This window comes from Corythoichthys intestinalis, chromosome 18 (assembly GCF_030265065.1).
Source record: "Corythoichthys intestinalis isolate RoL2023-P3 chromosome 18, ASM3026506v1, whole genome shotgun sequence".
In the NCBI taxonomy this organism is placed as follows: Eukaryota; Metazoa; Chordata; class Actinopteri; order Syngnathiformes; family Syngnathidae; genus Corythoichthys; species Corythoichthys intestinalis.
In genome coordinates, this window is record NC_080412.1 from 38,641,781 (window position 1) to 38,667,467 (window position 25,687).

Sequence of the window (25,687 nt, forward strand, 5' to 3'; positions counted from 1 at the left end):
GAAACAGAACGACGTTTGAACGTTTTTTTTTAAATTTTAAATTTTTTTATTCTTTATAAAAAACAAAAAAACCTTTTTTAAACTAATATATCTACTGTATTTAAAAAAAAAAAAAAAAACACTAACTAAAAATAGTGCATCAGAGTGAATAACTGTTTGTCCTAAGGGATAATGTCCAGACTGTTGTTGAAAATAGAGATCACATACAGTAACTGTATTGTATTTACACCTCCCATACACAAAGATTATTTTGTCAATTTCCTCATCGTAGGACTAATAAAAGCAGGGGCGGAGCTTCGGGGAGGTCCTAGGGGTGCAGCCATACCCGGGCCTCAAGGGAGCCTGGTTTGCAGGCGTAAAAGGGGGTGTGGTTCGCCGAGGTAATGGTCCAAAAGAAGGGTAAGATTAGCGGAGCTGTGATTTACAGGTAGTCCCTGGGTTACGAACAATTTCCGTTCCTATGCTGGCGGCGTAAATCGGAATTAACCTTTTAAGTACCCCTAAATACCATCTAAATCTCAAAATAACTATCCAAAAACATGTAATATATGTACTGTATGTTACATACTCTCCTCGCCAAGTGTTGGAGCTAAGTCCTAGCTAGACGGCGAGCCAAACTCCAAAATGACAATATCAGACGTCGAGGTGGTTTGCTGAATTTATTCAGCTGCTCGTGACATCAACACTTGTGGAATGAAACTAAAATAAAAATGAAATTAAACCGGTTTCATCTTCAATAACATCAATTCGAAGTTGCGTTTATAACAAGCTGCCGATACAGCAATAAAAATCCACACAAACGACGAGCATGTATCAGTTAGAGTCCGCACGTCATCAAAAACAATCACATAAATTCGCCCTAAGTATTCGACCACGATTGAAAATACACAATAGACAGTGTAAACAGTTGTTGCCACTATGGATGCTTCACAAGCAACAAATGTGCGCGCAGGCTTGCAGCTGTAATCTTTCCCCTCTCTCTATCTCACCTGGCTGCGCGACGTCTTTGTGGGAGCAAATGCACTCTTCTTCGTGAGCGCTAATACTGTATGTTCTTCTTCGTGTGTACATGCGCTGTTACTCACATGCGGAAGTATTACTTGCTCTGCGCTTCCTATGCCAAAATGAAAGCATGCATCAAAAAACAAAAATCAACATTATAAAAAAACGACTGCAGACAAAATGGTGGACTCTGGCGTCTTAAAGTCAAAATCACGTAAGTCGGGCACGTTGTAACCCGGGCACTACCTGTAGAGTTAAAATATTTCTGTCAGCACCCCCGCCCCTCAGGTCATCTGGAGGGGCCCCCAACAAATTTTTCATTAGCACCAGCCCCCCTCCCTCCTGTCTTGAGGAGGGGCCCGCCAATAATTGGCAACTAGCAACCCCCACCCATCAGACGTTCCACTCGGGGGGCCCGTTTTTACTCATCGCACCCGGGCTCTGTTAAAATTTGTTCCGCCCCTGAATAAAAGGATATCTTATCTTGCATTTGTGCTATCCAATACTACACTAGTGAATGTATTATATATTATACAGCGCTGTGTTATCAAAGTTCAAACTGTCAGCACCAGGAAAAAAAAAACTGAAAACGCCGTTTTTTAAAAATCGTCAATGTACTGGACCATCAATCAGTTTTGTTTTCCTCAACAAACACTTTTGTCATGATCATGACACTACGATAAATAGCTAAAAACGTGTTTTGGGAGACTAGAACGTAACGAGACGGATGCCAGTTTTCGTCTGACGATAAGAAAATACGCAATAGTTTCCGTCATTTTCAGAATGTGTCACATTATATATGGAGTTAGCCTGCATCGTAGCAGTGTCTGGTTGTGTCACTCGTGACGTACTGGCCCACACCCTTGCTTGCACACACGGTAAGATTTGTTTTCATTTCTCTGCCAGAGTGAATATACAACATTGCTTTAGACTTTAAAGGTCTGTGTTGAGTGATCATTACACACTAAATGGCGTTAGCATAGCATTCATGTTAGCATTCGGCTAATGCTAATAGCATCCTCTTAAACTCTTGGACAACTTTTTTTTACGTCCAGGTGGGTATAATTCATTGAAAATAATGTACTGTTTTCCGGCTGGGTGTGTGTTATCACTAAGTTGGCGTTGTCCTTGTAGATGCTACATCATGTGCTAGTCTGTCAATGTTTATTCAATATTTTTGGAGTAAATTATTTTCATTTTACAGACGAAAACATTTTTAGTATATGTCGAAAAGTAGACGAAATTAATCTTGAGTTTTCATTCAAAAAATTAGACACATTTTGGGATGACTAAAATATGACTAAGACTAATAAGTATTATCGTCCAAAAGACTAAGACGAAAATTAAAAGGGCTGCCAAAAACAACACTGCCATTAATAAACACTTTACAGTAAGTCTATTTCAAATCTCCGATGTAAAGGAACTCATGGAAATATTGGTGATAAATTGTTGTTTTTCAAATCTCCTCTTCTGCGTATGTTGGTGAAAAGTCCAGCATCTTTTGTTCCACTTCACTCAGCTTGTAAGTAGAGCTTTTGTTGCCAACATTATAGCATCCAGAACCAGGACGTGGTCGATCATTGTCTTTCCCGTGGTACAATGTCGGCACGCTAAAGGTAGCGCTACGCTGACGTCCTCTGTCGTTCAAGCAGGCCTGAGCTTCCTTTAGTTTCCGTGCCAGCATATTCCTCTGGATAGGCGACGGACCGCGGCGGTTCCAGTTCTGCTCGGCTCGTTCTACGCTCAGGTTTGCTCCGTACTGACCGTCGGGACTTGCGAGCGGACCGCCGATCCCTGAGATTCCCTCCTGAGCCCTGCTTCCCAGATCGCTACTTTTCTCCCCGAAATTACAGTGGTCCACGTGTCTCTGTGAGGTGTTGGTTCCTGTGTGCTTCACTTCATTACTATGAGGTGGAGGGGAATTTTTAATCCTGGGATTCCTTTGGTCGCTACTGTGACCTTTAGAATGGCTCAACTTTGGGGTGTCATGCTCTGGAATGGGATAGGAGCTAAATGAAGGCCTCTGTCTTCTCTCTTTGGTCCACGAGTTTCCTTCAGGAAGGGTCCGAGATCCCACCTGAACAGGAGAATAATTTCAAGTGTACAATTGACAGTAATAGATGTGCAAGAGGGAGGACAGGAAAGACTGGTAAAAGAGGGCAGGGTAAGTTTGACATTGTAAGTAATAGGCTGCCATTAACGGCACTTGACGTCCAATCCATTATAACTGATAGGGACTGGCACGGAATGATGACTCCTAAACATAATAAATTGGACATCTCGTGCCATCAATGGCAGACAATGATTTAAGACATGCTAGCGTAGAAGGCTAAAATGTTCAGAAAATAAGTTGTATCCATGAGCCTCAGTTTGAGCGTTAAAACTGCACTTAGGAAAAACAAATATATAAATAAATAACTCAAAATAAATACTTTTTAAATTTTAATATTTAAATGTAAATATTTTTGAAGTTGAAGTTAATTACAACTGAGTTGTAGTGGATTAAAAGGATGTTTCAACATTTAATTCAGTCAATCTTGGTTGTGCCACTAGAGCAGTGCTTCTCAATTATTTTCTGTCACGCCCCCCCAAGGAAGAAGAAAATGTTTCGCGCCCCCCCCAAACTCTCTGCCGCCAATGTAAATAGTATCATTTGTCTATAAAATTACTATTATAAATACGCATCTGCCTAACATTGTGTCCTTTTTTTCTAATAAAGAAAAAAAGTAACATAGATCAACTTATAATAAAGTATAACTTTATTAACATTGTTTTGTTTGTAACAGAGAAGACTTAACGTGCATCAATTTGCCTGAATTAAAAAAAAAAATTCACATCCAAACTAAAAAATACACTCAAGGTACATTTTTGACCATTTGATACAGAAAAATAAAATGTAATAAAATCAGTAAATAATAACAAATTAAAATTGATTAGAAACATTCACTCATGAGGACAATGTGCCAAAAAATTTGACCGAAAAAACAAATCTGAATAAAAGAGAAAAAAAAAAAAAGTGTCCTTGGACAGGAGAGTTTTTATTTTTGCTGCTCACAGTATTTTCCTCCTTTGCAATGAGTTATTTTGCAATTAGCATGCTAACAATGCTCACTGGTTTACTGATATAACACTGACAAAGCAGGACGATTGTTGGCAATATTCGGCACGTTTTCACTGAAAAAATCAAGCGGCTTAACAATGAGATTGGGGTCTTTCTTTAAGTGGCGTCTTAATTGATTTGGCTTCTGGCTGTCTGCTATAATTATTTTTAGACACAGTAAACAGTGGTCTTTCCTCATCACCCACTGTATTAAAAGTCAAAGCTAAAAGGCAAACGGCACGAAAAAAGCGCATTCACGGCGGCCGAGGTAGAACCGTAGGTGAGGGCGGTCGTCGTGACGATCCCAAGCCGAAAATGGCACTTCTCGGGCGGCGACGTGAGAACCGGACAAGACAGTGAGTCGCTGCGTGAGTGAGTCCGGTCGGAAAAGGCTTTCGAAAACGGCGGTGGCACACTGCTCTTCATATTTGTTGTCTGTGTGTGCTGAGTGCTCTTCCTTAGTTCAAAAATACTGCGCGCACTCTGAAAATGAGAGCGCCACTGCCACCTACTGAGTGGATGTGCAAGTACACTTTATTCCAGTACGGCAAAAAAAAAAAAAAAAAAATACATGTTCCCCGAGGTCACATGCGCCCCCCCTGGCATCGCTCTGCGCCCCCCCAGGGGGGCGCGCCCAACTATTTGAGAAGTACTGCACTAGAGGGAGTCGATGTACTACTGCTGGTACTCGTTATACGAAATAAAGCTGAAATATTTTAAGGGACTCGCTAAATTAAGGTTATAAAAAAAGTAAAACTTTATTTGGCAGTGGCGTCATAAGACTCATACCTTATTGTATGATAATCTGCAAAATGTCTGCATATGGTGCAAATGAAAGTATTTTAAAATAAAGAATGTGGAATATTAATACATTTTGATTAATGAATAAATGCACGAATAGGCATTTGGTTTCAAAAGTGTAAATTAAACATCCTGTAGACTTCCTTCCATTCTAAACCAGGCGGTTTACAAGAAGAAAAGCAGCAGCATGTGGTTTTTGACTGTCAACACTTTCCTGTGAAACAGACTCTCTAACCAGCTTTTTGCTCACGTTTTTCTAGTTTCCAGCAGAGTTCACTACATTTCTCACAGTTTAATTAATGGGTAACACTTTATAATAACTATCCGTTTTACTAGTTAATAGATCATTAGTAAACTGTTGATAAATGATTTATTGTTGATTTGTGAAGTATTTATTAACAGTTTGTTAAGCATTTACAGGGTGTTCTTAACCTGAAACACAGTTTGTGTAGAAACGTTTCAAGTTTTTCTGTGTAACATTTGGCAGTTTTATCTTTTCAGGTTAAGAAATGCCGTTCACTTCAAAAGAAAAGGCATTTTGATAAGGCATTTTGCAGGCAGCGCTCATGTTGCACATTTATGAAAATCTGCCATAGAACCAACAAATATTTGTACTTTTCTTTGTATATTTAACCAATAAAACTTATGACCTTCAACATAAAGTCTATATAGTTTTATTAAGATCCATCAACTAGCATGGGCATTTAGAATGGGGTCAACCATATTGGAACACCCTGTAAATGCTTAACAAACTGTTAACAAATACTTCACAAATCACCAATAATTCATTTATCAACAGTTTACTAATGATCTGTTAACTAGTAAAACTGATAGTTATTATAAAGTGTTACCAATTAATGAAAACACATAAAGGAGGACACTTCTCTTGTAACAGCTTCCTACTCAAGTTTTGCAGGTTAGCCATTTCACACAGTTTATTGTTATGCTAACGCTGATGCAGGTCGGACTTTCAGTAGCAAAATTAGTGGTGTGTTCCCCACCTAAATAACACTGACGTTTTTTTTTACATTACTTAGAGTGGCTGCTGCTAGCCGAAAAGAAAAACTTCTAATATCCCTCCTCTTCAAAGTGGGTGGAGGGGGAAAATGTACAGTGGGGCAAATAAGTATTAAGTCAACCACTAATTGTGCAATTTCTCCCACTTGAAAATATTAGAGAGGCCTGTAATTGTCAACATGGGTAAATCTCAACCATGAGAGACAGAATGTGAAAAAAACAAACAGAAAATCACATTGTTTGATTTTTAAAGAATTTATTTGCAAATCATGGTGGAAAATAAGTATTTGGTCTATACCAAAAGTTCATCTCAATACTTTGTTATGTACCCTTTGTTGGCAATAACGGAGGCCAAACGTTTTCTGTAACTCTTCACAAGCTTTTCACACACTGTTGTTGGTATTTTGGCCCATTCCTCCAAGCAGATCTCCTCGAGATCAGTGATGTTTTGGGGCTGTCGTTGGGCAACACGGACTTTCAACTCCCTCCACAGATTTTCTATGGGGTTGAGATCTGGAGACTGGCTAGGCCACTCCAGGACCTTGAGATGCTTCTTACGAAGCCACTCCTTTGTTGCCCTGGCTGTGTGTTTGGGATCATTGTCATGCTTCACAGTGGGTATGGTGTTCTTCGGATGCAATTCAGGATTCTTTCTCCTCCAAACACGAGAACCTGTGTTTCTACCTAAAAGTTCTATTTTGGTTTCATCTGACCATAACACATTCTCCCAGTCCTCTTCTGGATCATCCAAATGCTCTCTAGCGAACCGCAGACGGGCCTGGACGCAGGGGTCGCGTTAACCGAATGTTGTCCGACGTTGACCGGTTTTTTAAAACGGTGACGGAAAAAACTGAAGTCCATCTGTCATTTTGACAGGTTGCAATTCACACCCCAGACCACAGGGTGGCGAGTGAGCATATTAATTAGCTATTGTCTCTGCATGACGTCGTTGGCCTTACTCAGAAAAATGTCAAGGAGTGTTTCCCTGGCACGGCCAGACTGTTCTCCCTGTATTTTTAAAACACTGAGAGAAAAGTCTGGGACACAGCCTCTCGAGTAGGTACAAAATCAATCGACAAATCAGATTTGTTCATTTGCGTGACGTGTTCTTCACGAGCAACGTCACTCTTGCGCGCCGAAAGTCGTTTCTATAACAACACGGATGGCGAACGGGAGAGCCGAGAATATGTTCCAATCCGTGGTAAATTCAGTTTTAAATGAGCTAAAACACATCGACACGAGTCATTGACAACAGTCTGTCTCGTGCTAGCCATGTTGAATAGACTCCGTTCTCCTCGTATGTTTACTTCCGCGCGCAAGTCCCTCGTCCTGCCCTCGTCGCTTTGCTAACGGCACGTCTGCCCGTCACTGATTGGTGCACTCCGCTGTCTGTTTGCCTCTTGTTAAGCTTGTTCGGACAGAATATTAATTAAAAATGAATGAAAACTAAATACTATTGAATATGTCATTATTATCATTTTAAAAATGTAAGTGACGGGTAAAAATAGATTATGACCGGATTTTTATGACACTGTCAGTCAAAATGACAGACAACGAAAAAGTCTAGCGCAACCTCTGCCGTGTACTTCGTGCAGCAGTGGGACACGTCTGGCAGTGCAGGATTTGAGTCCCGAGCGGCGCATTGTGTTACTGTGGTCCCGGCTCTCTGTAGGTCATTCACTTGGTCCCCCCCGTGTGGTTCTGGGATTTTTGCTCACCGTTTTTGTTATCATTTTGACGCCACGGGGTGAGATCTTGCATGGAGCCCCAGATTTAGGGAGATTATCAGTGGTCTTGTATGTCTTCCATTTTCTAATAATTGCTCCCACAGTTGATTTCTTTACACCAAGCATTTTACTTATTGCAGATTTAGTCTTCCCAGCCTGGTGAAGGTCTACAATTTTGTCTCTGGTGTCCTTCAACAGCTCTTTGGTCTTGGCCATAGTGGAGTTTGGAGTGTGACTGACTGAGCTTGTGGACAGGTGTCTTTTATACCGATAATGAGTTAAAACAGGTGCCATTAATACAGGTAACTAGTGGAGCCTCGTTGGACCTCGTTAGAAGAAGTTAGACATGTTTGACAGCCAGAAATCTTGCTTGTTTGTAGGTGACCAAATACTTATTTTCCACTCTAATTTGGAAATAAATTCTTTAAAAATCAAACAATGTGATTTTCTGTTTATTTCCACATTCTGTCTCTCATAGTTGAGGTTTACCCATGTTGACAATAACAGGCTTCTCTAATCTTTTCAAGTAGGAGAACTTGCACAATTGGTGGTTGACTAAATACTTATTTGCCCCACTGTAAGATTAATTACTTATTTGCCCCACTGTAAGTCTTAACATAATGAAAATATGTCACTTAATAATAATAATTTTAGGGTCAACTCTATTCTTACAAAATATAAGAAGACAAGTACCTGTTTAACTGGTCTCATATAATGCAAATAAGGTCGATTAAAAGTTGGTGGGGACAATTTGAGCATCCTGAAAAGTTGATGGTGTTATGCCCCTACCATCCCTATGGAAACCTATGCTCTTGCTTATGACAGATGTCATGAAGTGTCCTCGTTAATGCATGACAGTGTCATGTCATAATTATGATGGTCTTATGGCAGTCCTATGACGCCACTGTCAAATAAAGTGTTGCCAAAAAAAAGAACAAATATCAATAAATACATCTGAAATGTTCACCTGAGTCATGCTCCTGTCTCGGAAGTGTCCTGAAGATAGAAGCTGAGATTTTGTGTCAGAAAAACTGGAGGTCCTGCGGAAATTTGGATTCTTGAGGTACGCGTGTCCCATCGGTCTCTCTGTCACATCTGCTACACCGCTCCTCTTAACCATCTCCACCCAATCAGCAGTGCGATCGTGCCACTTGGAGCCAGGAGCCGAGACAAGGTCCGCTCTGGGACTCAGTCGGTTTGCTGTTATCCTGGAAGCTTGCGATGGAAGCTCCGAAAGGGAGAACGCGATCGGTGAGGTGTTTGTCGAAACTTTGGTTTCTACTGACGTGTCGTGAACCGGGCTGGAGGAGACGTGGTACATCTGCGTGGCTTCTTTTAAGCCCTTTTTCTTCATTTCTTTTAACTGCTGTTGAGCTAATCGATACCTGGGGATACACAGCTTATTGATTAATCTTTGATTTTCAAATGCTTCAAAGTGTGTTAAAACCATAGGCGGATTTGACTTTTGGGGTGGGGGGGGCACAAAATGTTGATGACCCCAAAACGCAGTGTCAGCAATAAAATTAACTTACAAGAAAATTTATAATAATAAGTTGACAATGAGAGTTTTTTGTTTCCCATCATTCTTGAGGAGAATTCTATATCAGGCTGCTTAGGCAAAACTTTCGCCAAGATCGTCATTCATTGAATTTGGTATGCTCGCCAGTGTCGTGCCAATGTAGCTACCCCCGTCAAAAATTGTATCCCCTGGGCGGAGCCACATGGAGGTAGATTTGTGTCTTTATTATTCAATCAAAAAAAAAAAAGTGCTTCATTCAAAAAAAAAAAAAAAGTTGCTTCAATCAAAATATGTATTTTCAACCAAATAAAAGTCGCTTCAATTTAAAAAAAAGTGTTTGAATGCAAAAATAAATTTGAAACTCCAAAAAATGCATGTAAAAGCTATTTTTCTTTGATTAATTTTTATTTATTTATTTTGATATTTTGATTGAAGCAACTTTTTGATTAAAGTAATGTTGACTTGTGTTTGGGCCACATTTTGGCTAGGACATTTTTGTCTTTATTATTCAATCAAAAATAAGTTGCTTCAAAAAAAATTAAGATTTTCAAAAAATCACTTCTATCAAAAAAAGAAAAAATTCAATCATAGAAAATAGTTTTTGAATGCAAAAAAAATATTTGAGATAGAAAAATTTGCATTTGAACACTTAATTTTTCATTGAAAAAGTTTTCTTTGATTGAAGCAATCCTTTTTGTATTTTGGCCATATTATGTTTAGGACATTTGTGTCTAAATTATTCAATCCCCCAAAAAGTTGCTTCAATAAAAAAAATATTTTCAATCAAAGAAAAAAAATCATTACATTTTTTCCTCTAATATACAGTATATATTTATACAATATATATATTTATACAATATATTAGGGCTGTCAAAATGATCGCGTTAGGGGGCGGTAATTAATTTTTAAAATTAATCACGTTAAAATATTTGTTGCAATTAATGCACATGCCCCGCTCAGACAGATTTAAATGACAGTAGAGTGAAGTGTCCACATGTTAATTGTGTTTTATGGAGTTTTGGCGCCCTCTGCTGGTGCTTGGGTGCGACTGAATTTATAGGCTTCAGCACCCATGAGCATTCTGTAAGTAATTATTGACATCAACAATGGCGGGCTACTAGTTTATTTTTTGATTGAAATTTTTACAAATTTTATTAAAACGAAAACATTAAGAGGGGTTTTAATATAAAATTTCTATAACTTGTACTAACATTTATCTTTTAAGAACTACAAGTCTTTCTATCCATGGATCGCTTTAACAGAATGTTAATAATGTTAATGCCATCTTGTTGATTTATTGTTATAATAAACAAATACAGTACTTATGTACCGTATGTTGAATGTATATATCCGTCTTGTGTCTTATCTTTCCATTCCAACAATAATTTACAGAAAAATATGGCATATTTTGTGGATGGTTTGAATTGCGATTAATTGCGATTAATTACGATTAATTAATTTTTAAGCTGTAATTAACTCGATTAAAAATTTTAATCGTTTGACATATATATATATATATATATATATATATATATATATATATATATATATATATATATATATATATATGAAAGTCAATTACATGCAATGACACTTTTCGGCCTGGCCCCCCTGGCTCCCCCTTAAAATCCGCTAATGGTTAAAACTTGAATCAACTACATACCCAAAAATGGGAGGCAGCACCTTCTGACCAGTGGGGGACAGCCTCTCTGGATCCTGTGAGAGAGGCAGTACCGTCGTCTGAGGAAGAGGTGTACCCAGGAAAGGCCCTTGTATCTGAGTCGACCTTGGAAGGCTGCTGCCGCAAATGGACGCCTCTTCAGAGAGTTTGCGCCCGCCGTGGGAATGTGCAGAGCCCCTGCGGACGGAGCTGCACTGAGGGCTGTGGCAAAACTTCCTCCAGACGGTAATCACGATGGTGGCCAGAATAACGGCAAGGCAGAGGGAAATTCCGGCAAACACTGCCATATTGCCACTAAGGGGGGAAACTCCTGCCATCAACGGAGGTAGAGATGGAGAAGGACCCTGCAATGCTGAGGGATAGAAAATGTTTGTTATTTTTCACTGCATTTTTAGCTTTTTATCAAGGCAAACCCTTGCACAGACCTGCACAGTCTTCCAGGGAGCAAATTGACTGTTTCTTCCTCATTCCAGTGCACTGCTTCCCTTCCACTCCAGAGGGCAATAAACACTCGCGTACACGTTCCCTGACGCCCTCGCCACAGCTCACACTGCACACGCTCCACTGTTTCCAGGGCCCCCAAGATTCTTCGAGATGGACCATGAAATCATACATCAAATAGTGAAGTATTGATACAGTGGGGCAAATAAGTATTTAGTCAACCACCAATTGTGCAAGTTCTCCTACTTGAAAAGACATTGATTTTTAAAGAATTTATTTCCAAATTAAAGTACTTGGTCACCAACAAACAAGCAAGATTTCTGGCTGTCAAAGAGGTCTAACTTCTTCTGACGAGGTCTAATGAGGCTCCACTCGTTACCTGTATTAATGGCACCTGTTTTAACTCATTATCGGTATAAAAGACACCTGTTAACAATCTCAGTCAGTCACACTCCAAACTCCACTATGGCCAAGACCAAAGAGCTGGTGAAGGATACCAGAGATAAAATTGTACACCAGCACCAGGCTGGGAAGACAATCTGCAATAGGTAAAACGCTTGGTGTAAAGAAATCAACTGTGGGAGCAATTATTAGAAAATGGAAGACATACAAGACCACTGATAATCTCCCTCGATCTGGGGCTCCATGCAAGATCTCACCCCGTGGCGTCAAAATGATAACAAGAATGGTGAGCAAAAATCCCAGAACCACACTGGGGACCTAGTGAATGACCTACAGAAAGCTGGGACCACGGTAACAAAGGCTACTATCAGTAACACAATGCGCTGCAAGGGACTCAAATCCTGCACTTCCAGACGTGTCCCCCTGCTGAAGAAAGTACACGTCCAGGCCCGTCTGCGTTTCGCTAGAGAGCATTTGGATGATCCAGAAGAGGACTGGGAGAATGTGTTATGGTCAGATGAAACCAAAATAGAACTTTTTGGTAGAAACACAGGTTGTCGTGTTTGGAGGAGAAAGAATATGTCAGGAAACGGGCAGGCAGGTGGTGTGTGGACCCAAATGCAGGAAAAGGGAAGCGAGGCAAAAAAGGTGGTGCAATAATGTTTTAATTGATGCCAACAAAAAACAAAGTTCCAACAAAATGACCGGGAAATCCAAAAAGTCTTCACAAACAAAAGTCAGGCTAACAAATCAACTTACTTTAGAAGCAGGACGAGGAACGCGAGGAACTGGGGAAAACGCTGTCATGAACGTGGACCTGCAAATTGAAAATGACGCAACAAAGAGTGAAAAGAAACTGGGAGCTTATATACACACACACAGAAAAGGGTTAACAACACAACGAGGAACAGGTGAGGATGCAGGTTAAAGGATACGCTAGGAGCAGGCACAACAGGTGAAATCAATGGGCAATCACAGAGACAAGTGACACTAGGAGAAAACCAATACAAAACCTAACAGAATACTGAATTACATCCGAAGAACACCATACCCACTGTGAAGCATGGGGGTGGATCATGCTTTGGGGCTGTTTTTGTGCAAAGGGACCAGGACGACTGATCCGTGTAAAGGAGGGAATGAATGGGGCCATGTATCGAGGGATTTTGAGTGAAAATCTCCTTCCATCAGCAAGGGCATTGAAGATGAGACATGGCTGGGGCTTTCAGCATGACAATGATCCCAAACACACAGCCAGGACAGCAAAGGAATGGCTTCGTTAGAAGCATTTCAAGGTCCTGGAGTGGCCTAGCCAGTCTCCAGATCTCAACCCCATAGAGTTGAAAGTCAGTGTTGCCCAACGACAGCCCCAAAACATCACTGCTCTAGAGGAGATCTGCATGGAGGAATGGGCCAAAACACCAGCAACAGTGTGTGAAAAGCTTGTGAAGCGTTACAGAAAACGTTTGGCCTCCGTTACTGCCAACAAAGGGTACATAACAAAGTATTGAGATGAACTTTTGGTATTGACCAAATACTTATTTTCCACCATGATTTGCAAATAAATTCTTTAAAAATCAAACAATGTGATTTTCTGGTTTTTTTTTCCACATTCTGTCTCTCATGGTTAAGGTTTACCCATGTTGACAATTACAGGCCTCTCTAATATTTTAAGGTGGGACAACTTGCACAATTAGTGGTTGACTAAATACTTATTTGCCCCACTGTAAATGAGTCTCACCTTCACTCCTGTGCACCACCAGGCAGGTCTGAGCAGGACTAGGCGAGCGACTGTAGTTGAACACAAATCGGAAGCAGTACTTACTCCTTCCCGGGTAAAAAACAGAGCAGTTGAATTCGGTTTCATTCTCTCCTTGAGTGAGCCAGTTAAAAGCCAACGGAGGAGAGGACGGCTCCTCTTGCCCGAATCCCATGGCTGCTGTTCCCCCTGCTACCATTCCAGATGAGACACCGACCCTTCTTCCAGCAATGCTGTCTTGATACAACAATACTTTCCCATCTATATGAGCGCAAGGTGGAGTTACAAGCTTCACCGTCATAGTCCCGTCGCACCCACTTCTATAGGTATTGGCGCGTTCCACTTGCAGCTTATAAGGGAAGATGTGTGACAGGTAGAGAGGAACGGAACTTTTTAACTCTTGCGCCAAATGGGGAGAACGGAGCGACACTTGTATGAAATCTTTTTCCGTGAAAGGGAAGGCACAGGGAAATGTGATCTTCTGGGAACGGAGTGGTCTGATTGGATGTTGAGTGCGGGCTTGCACCTTGTTGATGCCTTTTCGTCCAACGTGGTTGTACTCCATGAAGCTGACTTCTAGGAGGAGAGCAGGGTCGAGGATGCCGGAGCAAGGCTGGAAGTGTTCATTGGTGGAAATTACAATCTGGAGAGAGAAGAAAAATCGTAATTCATTCAACTACTTCATCGAGGCTTGACGTTAGAGTTGTCCGATAATGACTTTTTAACCAATAACTGATATCCCGATATTATCCAACTCCAAAAATCCGATACCAATATACAGTGATCCCTCGCTACTTCGCTCTTCAAATTTCGCGCTCTCAGTCCGTCACAGATTTTTTTTTTTTTTTTTTTTCAAAAAAAAAAAAAAAAAAAAAGACACAGATGAGCTGTCCCGAGCCGGTCACCTAGTCTCATTCACGCTCTCTCCTCCCTCTCCCTGCTCGTTGTGGGTCAGGCAGTGAGTGCACTGGAGTTGCTTTTAAAGTTAACCATGACTGAAAGACACTGATGTTTGATGTTACCAGAGAACCGAGCTTCAAAGCGCTGCATGCGTCAATCATCGTGTAACTTGTTAAACAGTTGCTGTGGCAACTCATTGTGTGTAAGTGAGAGGATTTCAGTAGACTCACTCAATGAAGTGTTGCGAGTGCTGCCTTGGAACAGACAGGCTTTGTGCGCGTATGCGTGGGCGGGGGGATAAGGAAGCGCGCGCTGGAATGAATGTGTGCGTGTGTGGCGACGTTCGAGGCAGCCGGACGTGTTGTGTTCGCGGCAATAAACGGCACATGTTAAAAGTGATCCTGAACAGTTTGTAATTTCCACATGTCACTCCAAGAGTCACAGCCAAGGGAGGTAACAGAAGCATTTAATAAAGCCAATCATTTTTCTACTACGGTACTTTATTCTTTTTTAAAAATAATTCAGTTGGACAGTAACATGTTTAAAACTTATGACGATTATTACATTTGAAGTGCTTAAAAAATCATTTATTAAAATATACATATATATACAGACAAATATATATACAGTGGTACCTCTACATACGAAGTTAATCCGTTCCAGGACCTTGTTTGTAAGTCGAAATGGTCGTATGTCGAGCAGGATTTTCCAATAGGAATACATTATAATTCCATTAATTCGTTCCACAGCCCAAAAACCTTCACTAAATCCTTAAAAAAATACTGCTGGTACTATTACAAATGGCAATTACACATAGCAAAACAAATAAATTATAAATCAAAATCGGAATAATAATAATAATAATTCCTGTATTAATGTAACGAATCGGGTTCTAATGTGGCGGACGTTTTTTGCTGACCCTGAACGCAACGCGGGGCTGACGTGCCAGAGACAGACCGGTGAGCTTGAGTTTCACTTTCACTTTGAATGTTTTCTTGAGAACACCGTCAATTGCGGCAGACAGAAGGTGTTTTTGTTTTAAATAAGTTGTGAAATAAATGATAAAAACGTGGCGAAGTTGGCGATTTCTCTGGAGATGTTACCACAATAAGAATTGTCAGCTTAACTTATAAAGACTGGCGAACGATGGTCGGAGGAGGACCATGGAGATGTATTGTTGAGCCATTTCACGGATGCCCACCCTACGCTCATATTTTTCTGTCATTTGCATCTTCATTTAGAAGGTAAGCGTCAACTTTTTCCTTGTTTCACCACCTGTACCAACCTTTTCTGAAACCAGTGTTGATTTGTCACACAAGAAAATCCGCCGTGCATTCGTCTGCGGTGCTGCCATTGTCGTCGTATTTCGAGCATGTCGTCGGATGTAGAAACAAATGGCGAGTCAAATTTTACGTCGGATGTCGAAAAGTTCGTGTGTCGAAGCGATCGTATGTAGAGGTACCACTGTATTTTTTATTATACTTTGGGGGAAAAAAAGTGAAAAAAAACATCTAATACATATCTCTATCCAATGCTTAATCTGAATAAATACATTGAACACCCCCCCAAAAATTGTGTGTGTGTGCGGGGGGTGCGCTACTTTGCGGTTTTTCACTTATAGCAGCGGGTTCTGGTCCCCACTAACCGTGAAAAATGAGGGATCACTGTATGTAGTCGTGAACATATTATGGTCAATTATAGTGTGATCCCTACTGGATGGTTAAATCATGATAAATGTAACAACTTCCAGGTTTTCCAAATAAACATTCAATGAAAAATAAGAGCAAAAACTTCAACTGAAGTTATGGAAAAAAAGTGCCTATATTGCACTACTATATCAATAAGCATAACTGCTGTTCTAAGCTGTAACCAGCCCTTGTACAAAGGCAAAAGGCTTCTACATTCACTTTGAAGGCAACATGCATAATGGCTCAAAACCGATAATGGAAAAAAACCCAAAGTCGATATGATCTGATATTTTTTAAAATGCTATTATCGGCTACCAAATAACATCGGACAGCTCTACTTGAATTTACTTGCCTGGAAAGCTCCCGAGTGGTTCCCGACCCTCTCGACCGCAATGTGAAACGTTGGCCACTGCACGCGTAGTTCCGAACTCCACCACCAAGCGGTAGTCTCCGAACGCCTCGTCCCGTTTGAGTGCTGCTCCTCAGTGGTGCTGGTCTGCCTCAACAGGAAGCGGAAAGTTCCGGCGTACAGGAAACAGGTGCAGTTGAACTCCACCCGACCGACAGATTTGTTCGGCAGTGTCCTGGTCAGGAGGGTTGCGTTGGTGTCCATGTCGATCAGAGAGAGGCTCAGTTGGCTGATCAGGCTACTGTTGGCTTTTGAGTTGAAGTCCACGAACACACTGGCGTTGCTAAGGGCGACGTGGAAGGAGGGCCAGATGTTGAGCCCTGCCAAAGCTTCACCAGGATGCAAAGAAGTATAACGTCAGTGTGCAAGATGAAACATGAAAGGGGCAAAATATTAGTGATTCCTCTAAGTATGGTGTAATGTAAAGTACTGTTTGTGTTTTAACCCTTTAACACCTAAGCCTATTTTGGCCGAATTTGCATGCCTTTGCGTTTGCCAGGTTGAGTCCCCTTTTTCAGGACACCATAAACTCCATGTCCAAACTGTTGTTTTCTTCACTGACCAATTATAATCAACATTTTGGACCCAAAATGACAAAAACAAAACAAAACATTTTTTTCAAAATTTGTCATGTTGATGTCCCATTGACAACCAAACATGCTCGACCAACCGTTTTGAAGCTTGATAATATTTATTCAACTTGTTAGCATAAACATTCAATAGAAAAAGATAAGACGGAATAGTTTTAGGTTTGACAATTCAACACAAACAGCAGGTATGGTCATAGGCGTTTTTGGCCTTTACTCATACTATGGTCAAAACAGTGCAAAATAGAGAGAATTAATATATATATATATATATATATACATCATCTAACACAAAAAGGGTTTAGAGGATATCTCTTTGTGAGGTTAGGTATTGCACCCATCACCTTATCAAAAGTATATACATGCAATCAAGCTTCTCGAACACACACATCTATATACAAATTGAAAAGATTGATAATGAAGAAAAAAAATCTAATATAACATTGAAAAAAAGTATTTTAAAAATTAATGACAAGTAGTTCAGTTCAATTTATTCAGGCAAGCAACTCAATAAAGTTTTTTTTTTTTTTGCAACTCAATAAAGTTTCCTCTTGAACAGCACGAAGCTACGACACACACGTCGCACAGCCCGCTCTTCCGCCGTTTGCGCGCTGTCACTTTTACTCGCCGAGACGCCAACTCATCCGAGGAAAACAATGACAAAAACGTCTCATCCTCTTCCTTGAGTTAATGAAATAATCCATTAGCTTGCGCTAAATTTAGTTTTCGATACATAACGCACGTTTCAAAGTCGCTCGCTCAATCCAACCGGCTGGTGCTCGCTTCGCATGCCTCCCTTTGCTTAGGTGGCGCCTCGCTCGGCAAATTATTAAATATGTTCACATTAGGTTCGTCCTTCTTGACCTCACAACGGCTCTTGGGATATGTAGTCTTTCGTGCTGCTTTCGGTTTTGAAAAAGGACAAGAAATGATGGAAATATGGAGATAAACACATGGTGTATGCAGCGTTTTAATGCTTATTTATGAGTGCAATAAAACTATAAAACTCAAATGACATTATCTCCCGTTTTACTTGGTCGATTGACTTCAAATAAAAACTGGTGTGGACATCAACTTCCGTACTTTTAAATGAGAGCAACTAGCAGCACGTGGCTGACGTATTTACAGCGTGACGAGGCTTCAAAGATGATATGCGTAAGCACGTCGCCGGCGATACGTTCGGAAAGGGTTAAGTAATATTTACACCATTATCTAATTGGGCTGTGACAATATATCAGAAAGGTGATATATTGCAATATTTCGATATGCTCCCAACAAGAATCGATATATCATTTTAAAAAGGTGTCACTGTTTAAAAGAAACAGAAACCAACAAGTCGCTACCAAAATCTTTAATTAGATTACTGTCTACATTACCTCACTGGCTGCCATTGACGGCTCTAGACATCCAATTCATTTTGCCTGGATTGGATGTCTAGCGCTGTCATTGGCACTGAAACCAGAGCATTCACAGCCAGTCTTTTGTCGGCATTTACAGGTCACTTCTTGTTAATTTTAGGCCATTTACAGGATACTTCTTGTTGATTTTGAGTCCCTTCCTATTCACTTGGGGACATTCTTGAGTCACTTCCTTGCAGTAACCCAAAATTAAAACGAAGTGACGTGTGATTCGTAAATGCTTCAAAATCAACAGGAGTTACCCCAAAATGTCCCAAAAGCAAAAGGAAGTGACCGAAAAACAACAGAAAATGAAAATGCCCCAGAATTAATTCATTGCATGGCACTGGCTGCCACTGTCGGCCATAGAATTAACATTCGTTTCATCGCTGCCGAATCACCCAGTTCAAATGGATTGGACGTGCATGATTGATTAACTCATTTAAAATCACAGCAGAAGGATGAAAATAGCTTTTTTATTTATTCGTTTATTTTTTTTTACCAGTGTATAGATAATTTTTGTATTGTCCTATCGTGAGCTTTGTATCGCAAATCGTATTGTGAGGTACCCAGAGTTTCCCAACCCTATTCACTAATGAATATCAGATAATTGTCCATGTTTAGATTACTGTAATTTTTGGACTATAAACCACAAATTTTTTCTCTCGTTTGGAATCCTGTGGCTTATAGTCCAGTGCGGCTTATTTGTTGATTTATTTTGGTTAATAGGTAACGCAGTGGCGTCATAAGACTGTCATAAGACCGTCATGATTATGACACGACACTATCACGGGCATTACTGAATGCTTATGACCATAGGCGGATCTACTATTCAGGCGAAGTAGGCGATCGCCTAAGACCCCCAACCTGTAGGGGGCCCCCCAACCAGCTGCCCTTGCCCCAACGAGCAAGGGCTTGGGTCACAAGAGCCAGCAGCACCCCCAACTATTCGTCATGTATAATTATGTCAGCATACCAAACAAACAAATCCATCCAAGAAAGCCATTTGAATGCTGCATTTACAGTATATTACCTCTCCCACACACACACGCACTATCAGTCGCTTAGCTTCATTTAGCGCCGTTTAGCTTCGCTTAGCTCCGCTTAGATATTTGTTAGCTTCACTTAGCTCTCCCGTGTTTTTCACGCCACTAAGCTCGCTATTTTTACAGCTCATTTGCTACTTTGCACGTCGGCTATCGCTTATTTCGAAAACATGAGCGGACGTGCTTTCCATGAGAGCCAAAGTGCAGTGAGGGAGAAATTGAGAACAGGCCGCTAGCCTCTTTTAACTTTCTTCTTCTTCTTCTTCACACTGAACATAAAATACACGACGGCACACCCTGTGGCGAAACAATGCAGTAAAGTTCCAATCAGTCATATAATAGCACTTAAGAGCTGGTTAACAGCATTTGCTAATGAATAAAAAATTAAATCTATTAGTGACACCACAAGCAATGACGAAGAATGTTTTTTTTTATGGAGTGTAAAGCTTTCGGTTAGCGGTTTAGCGAACGTACCTCTGGTGAACATTTCAAAATAAAAGCACGTCATGTTCGTCATATAAATAACGATTTCTGGAGTTAATCCCACACACTTCAGAATTAATATTATAATATGTTGAGTAAATACTACAGAATACAGATTCTACACTAAGAATAGCTTTCAAATGACACTCTTTATGACAAATATGATTGGCAATGCATAATTATTATAATTATTATACTACTATTACATATAGTAGCATACTGTAATAATAATGCTTGAATTTTTTTAAAAGAATTGTTTTGAATAATGTTGGAAAGGCAAAGTCAGGGTTCTCCATCTGTTTACTTTCCATTCTTTTGCACTAGCAGATGCTATCAGCATTCAACCTCATTGTTTTTTCGTGATTAATTATTGTTTTTAACATGATTATTTGTACTTTAATAAAGAATTTAAGTGTTCCAAAATGGTTTTGTGAATTAATAAGCGTCAGCAAAATTTTCATTTCTAAATTAGTAGTAAAAAAAATTAAAAAAAATTATTAGATTAGTCGACTAATCGTAAAACTTGTCGGCTGACTAATCAGGAGAAAATGTGTCATTTAGGACAGGCCTAGTGTACCGGAACATATTTCCTCCACACCCTTCGCACCTTTTTAACCCCTGACCCATGAAGAGGGCCCCTGGATATGTTCGCCTTAGGCCCCAAAATTGCCAAGTCCGCCACTGCTTATGACGATGTCATGAAGTGTCTTCCGGCAAATTATGTCACTCACTCAATTTATGTCCAGCTCAGATCTTTTACATCAATTAAAAAGTGCGATAATTTGCCGGATTACACTTCATTATATCTGTCATAAGCATTCAGTAATGCCCATGATAGTGTCATGTCATAATTATGACAGTTTTATGACAGTCTTATGGCATCACTGTCAAATAAAATGTTACCAAATACCATAACTAGAAATTAATGAAACAACTAGAACAGTAACTGAAGAAATAATTAGCACAGAAAATGAATTTTGAATTGTTATTTACGTTTGTAGCATTGCAATGCATGCTAAGAGGCATGTTGGACGACAAAAGTGTTGACAGCAGGTGGCAGCAGAGTTTGACTGTCTCTCCCAAGGGAGCAGTGATGGCCAAATGAAGCTTCTTGAAACATTGAAGCTTTGCAGCCAGTTGGATCAAAGCTTCATGGTGGTTCATTTAGTCTTATGCCAGGCTTATGATGCCGCTGTCAAATAAAGTGTTACCGGTTAATATCTTTTGGTGTAAATATCCCATAATACAGTAAGGACAGCTGCAGTTTATAGTCCAATGTGGCTTATCTATAAACAAATGTCGTTTTCTTGTCAAATAAGTAGGGGGGTGGCTTGTAGTCAGGTGCGCCTTTTAGTCCGAAAATTATGGTAATTAGACAACTGCCTTATTTTTCCAGTTTTTTTTCTTGAAATTTGATCAGTAAACGATGTTTTCTTGCCATTAACAGTGACAGACGTCCAATCCATTTGAACTATTCAAATTTCCGTTTAAGAGGTTATTCAAGAAAAATCTTCCTATAGACTATAGCAGAACTTTTTTTACTGACTACTCTGGCCCCAAATTTGATAAAAGCAAGAGGCTGATTCCTGTTAAGGTCTATTGTACTTCACTAGTCCCAGACTAATTTTAGGTACAAACCCGATGTAAGACAAGCACAGATACTGTATGATGTCTCCTCTTTAGTGGATACACATGGCTGTAACTTAAATCATGCAGTATTGTTCTGCAGTTTATTGCTAAAACCACTGTATAATTCTCTTTTTAGAACATTTCATGTGGTGAGTCTTATGCAGACTACAACGTCTGGTGCAGGAAACATACTTTGAGAACCTCCGACGAAGTCTCACATACCATATCCCATGAGCCCCAGCAACAAAGAGAGCAGCGAGACAGCTCGTGTCATTCCTGTGTCTCGTTCTTCACCCTACACCTCATGGCTGTTGTTTTTCTACCATCACTGATTTCTAAAATGACAAAAGAAGCAAAAAATAATGGCATAACAGTACAACATTAAGAACATTTTTCATGAAGCATTGCGAGAGAGAGAAAAAAAAGACTTCACCAATCAATTCAGCCCATTATGAGTCATGTTGCACTCTTTAGCGGTTCTTGAATTTGAACTTATTAACATGCAAAATTTCAAGATACAGTCAATCGATAGATGTACAGACACTTAACTCAATTTTCTTCAACGGCAAAATGTAATTTACTATAAATTAGAGATGCATGATCAGTTTTCGGTTGAAATGTTTTGAAGACCGAAGTCACCGAACTGAATAGTGCTAAGAACCTTAGTCCTCTTGTTATGATGTAATCAAAATCGCGAGAAGCAACACGCTGGCTGACACTGTCTTGCAAATACAGCCAACATGTCTGCTGTTTAGAAGTATTTTGAGGTATCAAAGAAAGATGCTTGGAGAGCCATCTATAAAATCTGTTCTGTTGAAGTGTCTCAAGGGGGTGCAACACAGAAGAATTTCCCCACATCAGGTTTAATCAGTCACCTGTCCTACAAACAATACAAGGAGTGTAAGAAGATCACATTAACTAAAACAAAGTCACTCCCAGCATACCGACGCCTTCTGTGGCGGAGGCTTTCGAGAGCTAAATCGTTAGTCCCTGGTAGTCCCCGGGATACGACGGACCCAATTTACACGATTCTGACTTTTCTGTTTTTTTGTTTTTTTTTTAATGTTGACTTTTGTTTTGTAATGCATGCTTTTATTTGGCGCAGGAAGCGTAGAACAGGAAGCGAGCGCATTTACAGACCCCGCACACACAGAGCAGCCAAGTGACAGAGGTGACAGCCTGCATGCACATTTGTGGCTTGCGAATCATCCAGTGGCGACGGCTGTATATAACCCCTTTTGGAGCATTTATTGTGCGTTTTCAATCATATCGAACACTTGGGGCGAGTTTCTGTGATTGTTTTTAGATGATGTGCGGATGCTAACTGATGCATGCTAATCGTTTGTTATTGCTGCATCAGCAGCTACTTGTCAACGCAAATTTGAAATGATGTTATTGAAGATGAGACTGATTTAATTTCATTTTTTTTTACATTCTGCAAGTGTTGACGTCATGAGCAGCTGGATAAATTCAGCAAACCACATGGACGTCTGACACTGTCATTTCGGAGCTTAGCTCACTGTCCATCTAGGACTTAGCGCCAACATCTTGGCAAGGACAGTTACATACATACATACATGTTTTTGAATAGTTATTTTTTTATTTAGAGGGTATTTGAGGTATTTAAAGGGTTACTTCCGATTTACGCGGAAACCCGGGCTACATCGCCAGCGCCTTCGTAAACTGGGAACTATCTGTAATTGGAAAAATAATGATAAAATAAATTTCTAAAAAAAAATATTGTTTACGGGTGGATTATTCGGTCTTTTGGTTTTTGGCAAAGTGTTTCCAGTATGTGGTTTTCAGTTTTGGCCAAGAATTTGGATTTCAGTACATCCATACCATAAGCGGATTTTAAGGGGGGGGCAGGGGCAAGGGGCAAGGCCCCCCGGTGGCTCGAAAGTGTCATTGCATGTAATTGACTTTACTATATATATATATAATATATATATATGTATATATATATATAAGTTGTAAAGCAAACTAAAGAAAACAAAAATAAAAGAAATAGACAGAAAACATATTTTTAGAATGGGTCGAAATTATTTTTCGAGCACCTTAGACAGTCATTTGCTTTGCATATAATTTAATATATATATTAGAGAAGAAAATATTTTTTCTAATGATTTTTTTCTTTGACTAAAAATATTTAATTTTTTTATTTAATCAAAATATTTATTGAAATAAATATATTGAAAAATATATTGAAATATTTATTTCAATCAAAAAATTAATTGTTCAGATGCAAATTTTTCAATCTCAAATATTTTTTCCCAATCAAAAACTTTTTTCTATGATTGAAATTTTTCTTTTTTTGATTGAAGTGATTTTCTTTTTGAAAATCTATATTTTTTTGAAGCAACTTAGTTTTTGATTGAATAATAAAGAGAAAAATGTTCTAGCCAAAATGTGGCCCAAAACACCAATCAACATTATTTCAATCAAAAAGTTGCTTCAATCAAAAAAAAAAAAAAAAACTTGACTTCAATCCCTAATATATATATATATAAATAGATGAAAGAAAAATAGCTTTCACATGCATTTTTTATTTGAGTTTCCAATTTATTTTTGCATTCAAACACATTTTTTTTTTTTGATTGAAGCGACTTTTTTTTGGTTGAAAATATTTATTTTGATTGAAGCAACTTTTTTTGGATTGAATAATAAAGACACAAATCTACAATACAACTTTTGACTGGGGTAACTACATTGGCATGGCACCGGCAGGCGTACCATATTCAATGGATGACGATCTTGGCGAAAAGTATTGCCTAAGCAGCCTGATTTAGAATTCCCCTCAAGAATGATGGGAAACAAAAAACGCTCGTTGTCAACTTATTATTGTAAATATTCTTGTAATTTAATTTTATTGCTGACACTGCGTTTTGGGGTCATCACCATGTTGTGCCCCCTCTTCCCCAAAAGTCAAACTCTGCCTTTGATCCATACTATAAAGTAAATATGCAAGCAAAATCTTAATAGTCATACTATGTGACTATGAATAATATACATACTGAACATGGCAAAAAAGTAACTGAAAAACCTGTGTTAAATCAATACTAAGTGTTTTTTGTTTTGGTAATTGTTTGCTGTCCCAATATTTTTTACCACATTATTATGTGGTTGCCTATTGTCTTTTTTCCCTTTCTTTTTAAATACAACCATGTGCCCTCTAACACCATGTACGTCTGTGACAGGATTTTTGCAAACTTTTATGAATTCATCTCGTCTAATTAACAATTACTATACTCGACTCTAACACTCTCAACCCTCTGATCTTCGTAATACAACTTCCTTCTCACTTTTCAAATCCAAACTCACAACATATGTTTAAATTATCATATCCATCTTGATCCTTTGTAGTTTCGTGTTATGATTACTTTCCTTGAAAGCAAATGTATTATTTGATATGAATTACAGTGACAGTTGTTAACACCAACGGAATTTAAGTTTAGCCACATCTGTTCAACTCATTCAAAGTTAAATGCATGTTAGATCTCATTTTGTTCAAGAATATAGTGATAGCGCACTCATGTAAATAAACCTATTTGAATCTCCTTTAACACCGTTGCTGCAAAACATGACAAAATATACATTCAAATCCTGTACTCACGCGTCCAGAATCATTTTTGGCAATATTAGTCCGCTTTTCGCTCCGTTTTGAATTGGAATGAAGAGGAAAAACGGCGCAGTAATTTCATTGTGTGAGGCAGTCAACAGTTGTCGTGCGCTGCTGTTCTCAGACTGTTAGAAGCATCAACTCACGTGCCCATTGTTTTCATGGCAACTTCTTATTGTTCACTGAATATCGTCACGTCCCTAAAATAATAGTTTAAGAATGTATTTTCCGAGAAAATACAAAAACTGAACCATATGACTAGGTTTTTGACAGTAATTAACCGCCTTTGAATCCTATTGTTTTCAGTGACACCATAAAAAATGCCCACTCCATGAGTTATTTAAACAACAAAAACGCAAAAATATAAATCACGAAAATGTGTCGTTTACAGTGTCATTAGCTAGTGAGATAATGAGCTAGAAATGATAGGTTTTGGTTCATAAATAACACCGCAAAAATACTTAGCTCACCAAGCACTGCTAG

The 25,687-nt window shown here is 39.3% G+C and overlaps 1 protein-coding gene across 1 annotated transcript; it reads right to left on the bottom strand.

Moving 5' to 3' along the window:
• Positions 1-100: 100 nt before the first annotated feature.
• Positions 101-25,339, bottom strand: LOC130906095 (thrombospondin type-1 domain-containing protein 1). The gene is made up of 8 exons (XM_057820028.1): positions 25,199-25,339; positions 21,808-21,920; positions 16,387-16,772; positions 13,429-14,089; positions 11,273-11,434; positions 10,830-11,199; positions 8,615-9,032; positions 101-3,079 (listed from the first exon to the last, which is right to left on the bottom strand). Exons 2-8 carry the CDS (start codon positions 21,857-21,859, stop codon positions 2,459-2,461), a joined length of 2,670 nt encoding a protein of 889 aa, XP_057676011.1. The 5' UTR covers positions 21,860-21,920; positions 25,199-25,339; the 3' UTR covers positions 101-2,458.
• Between the last annotated feature and the right edge of the window lie 348 nt (positions 25,340-25,687).

Bases quoted from the DNA above. Each gene is read 5' to 3' on its own strand.
- LOC130906095 (XM_057820028.1), bottom strand. From the start codon at position 21,859: ATGACACGAGCTGTCTCGCTGCTCTCTTTGTTGCTGGGGCTCATGGGA. The intron at 16,773-21,807 runs GTATGTGAGACT...ATCCTGGTGAAG, and splicing joins GCTGGGGCTCATGGGATATG to CTTTGGCAGGGCTCAACATC. The intron at 3,080-8,614 runs GTGAACATTTCA...TCTCCTGTTCAG, and splicing joins GAGACAGGAGCATGACTCAG to GTGGGATCTCGGACCCTTCC.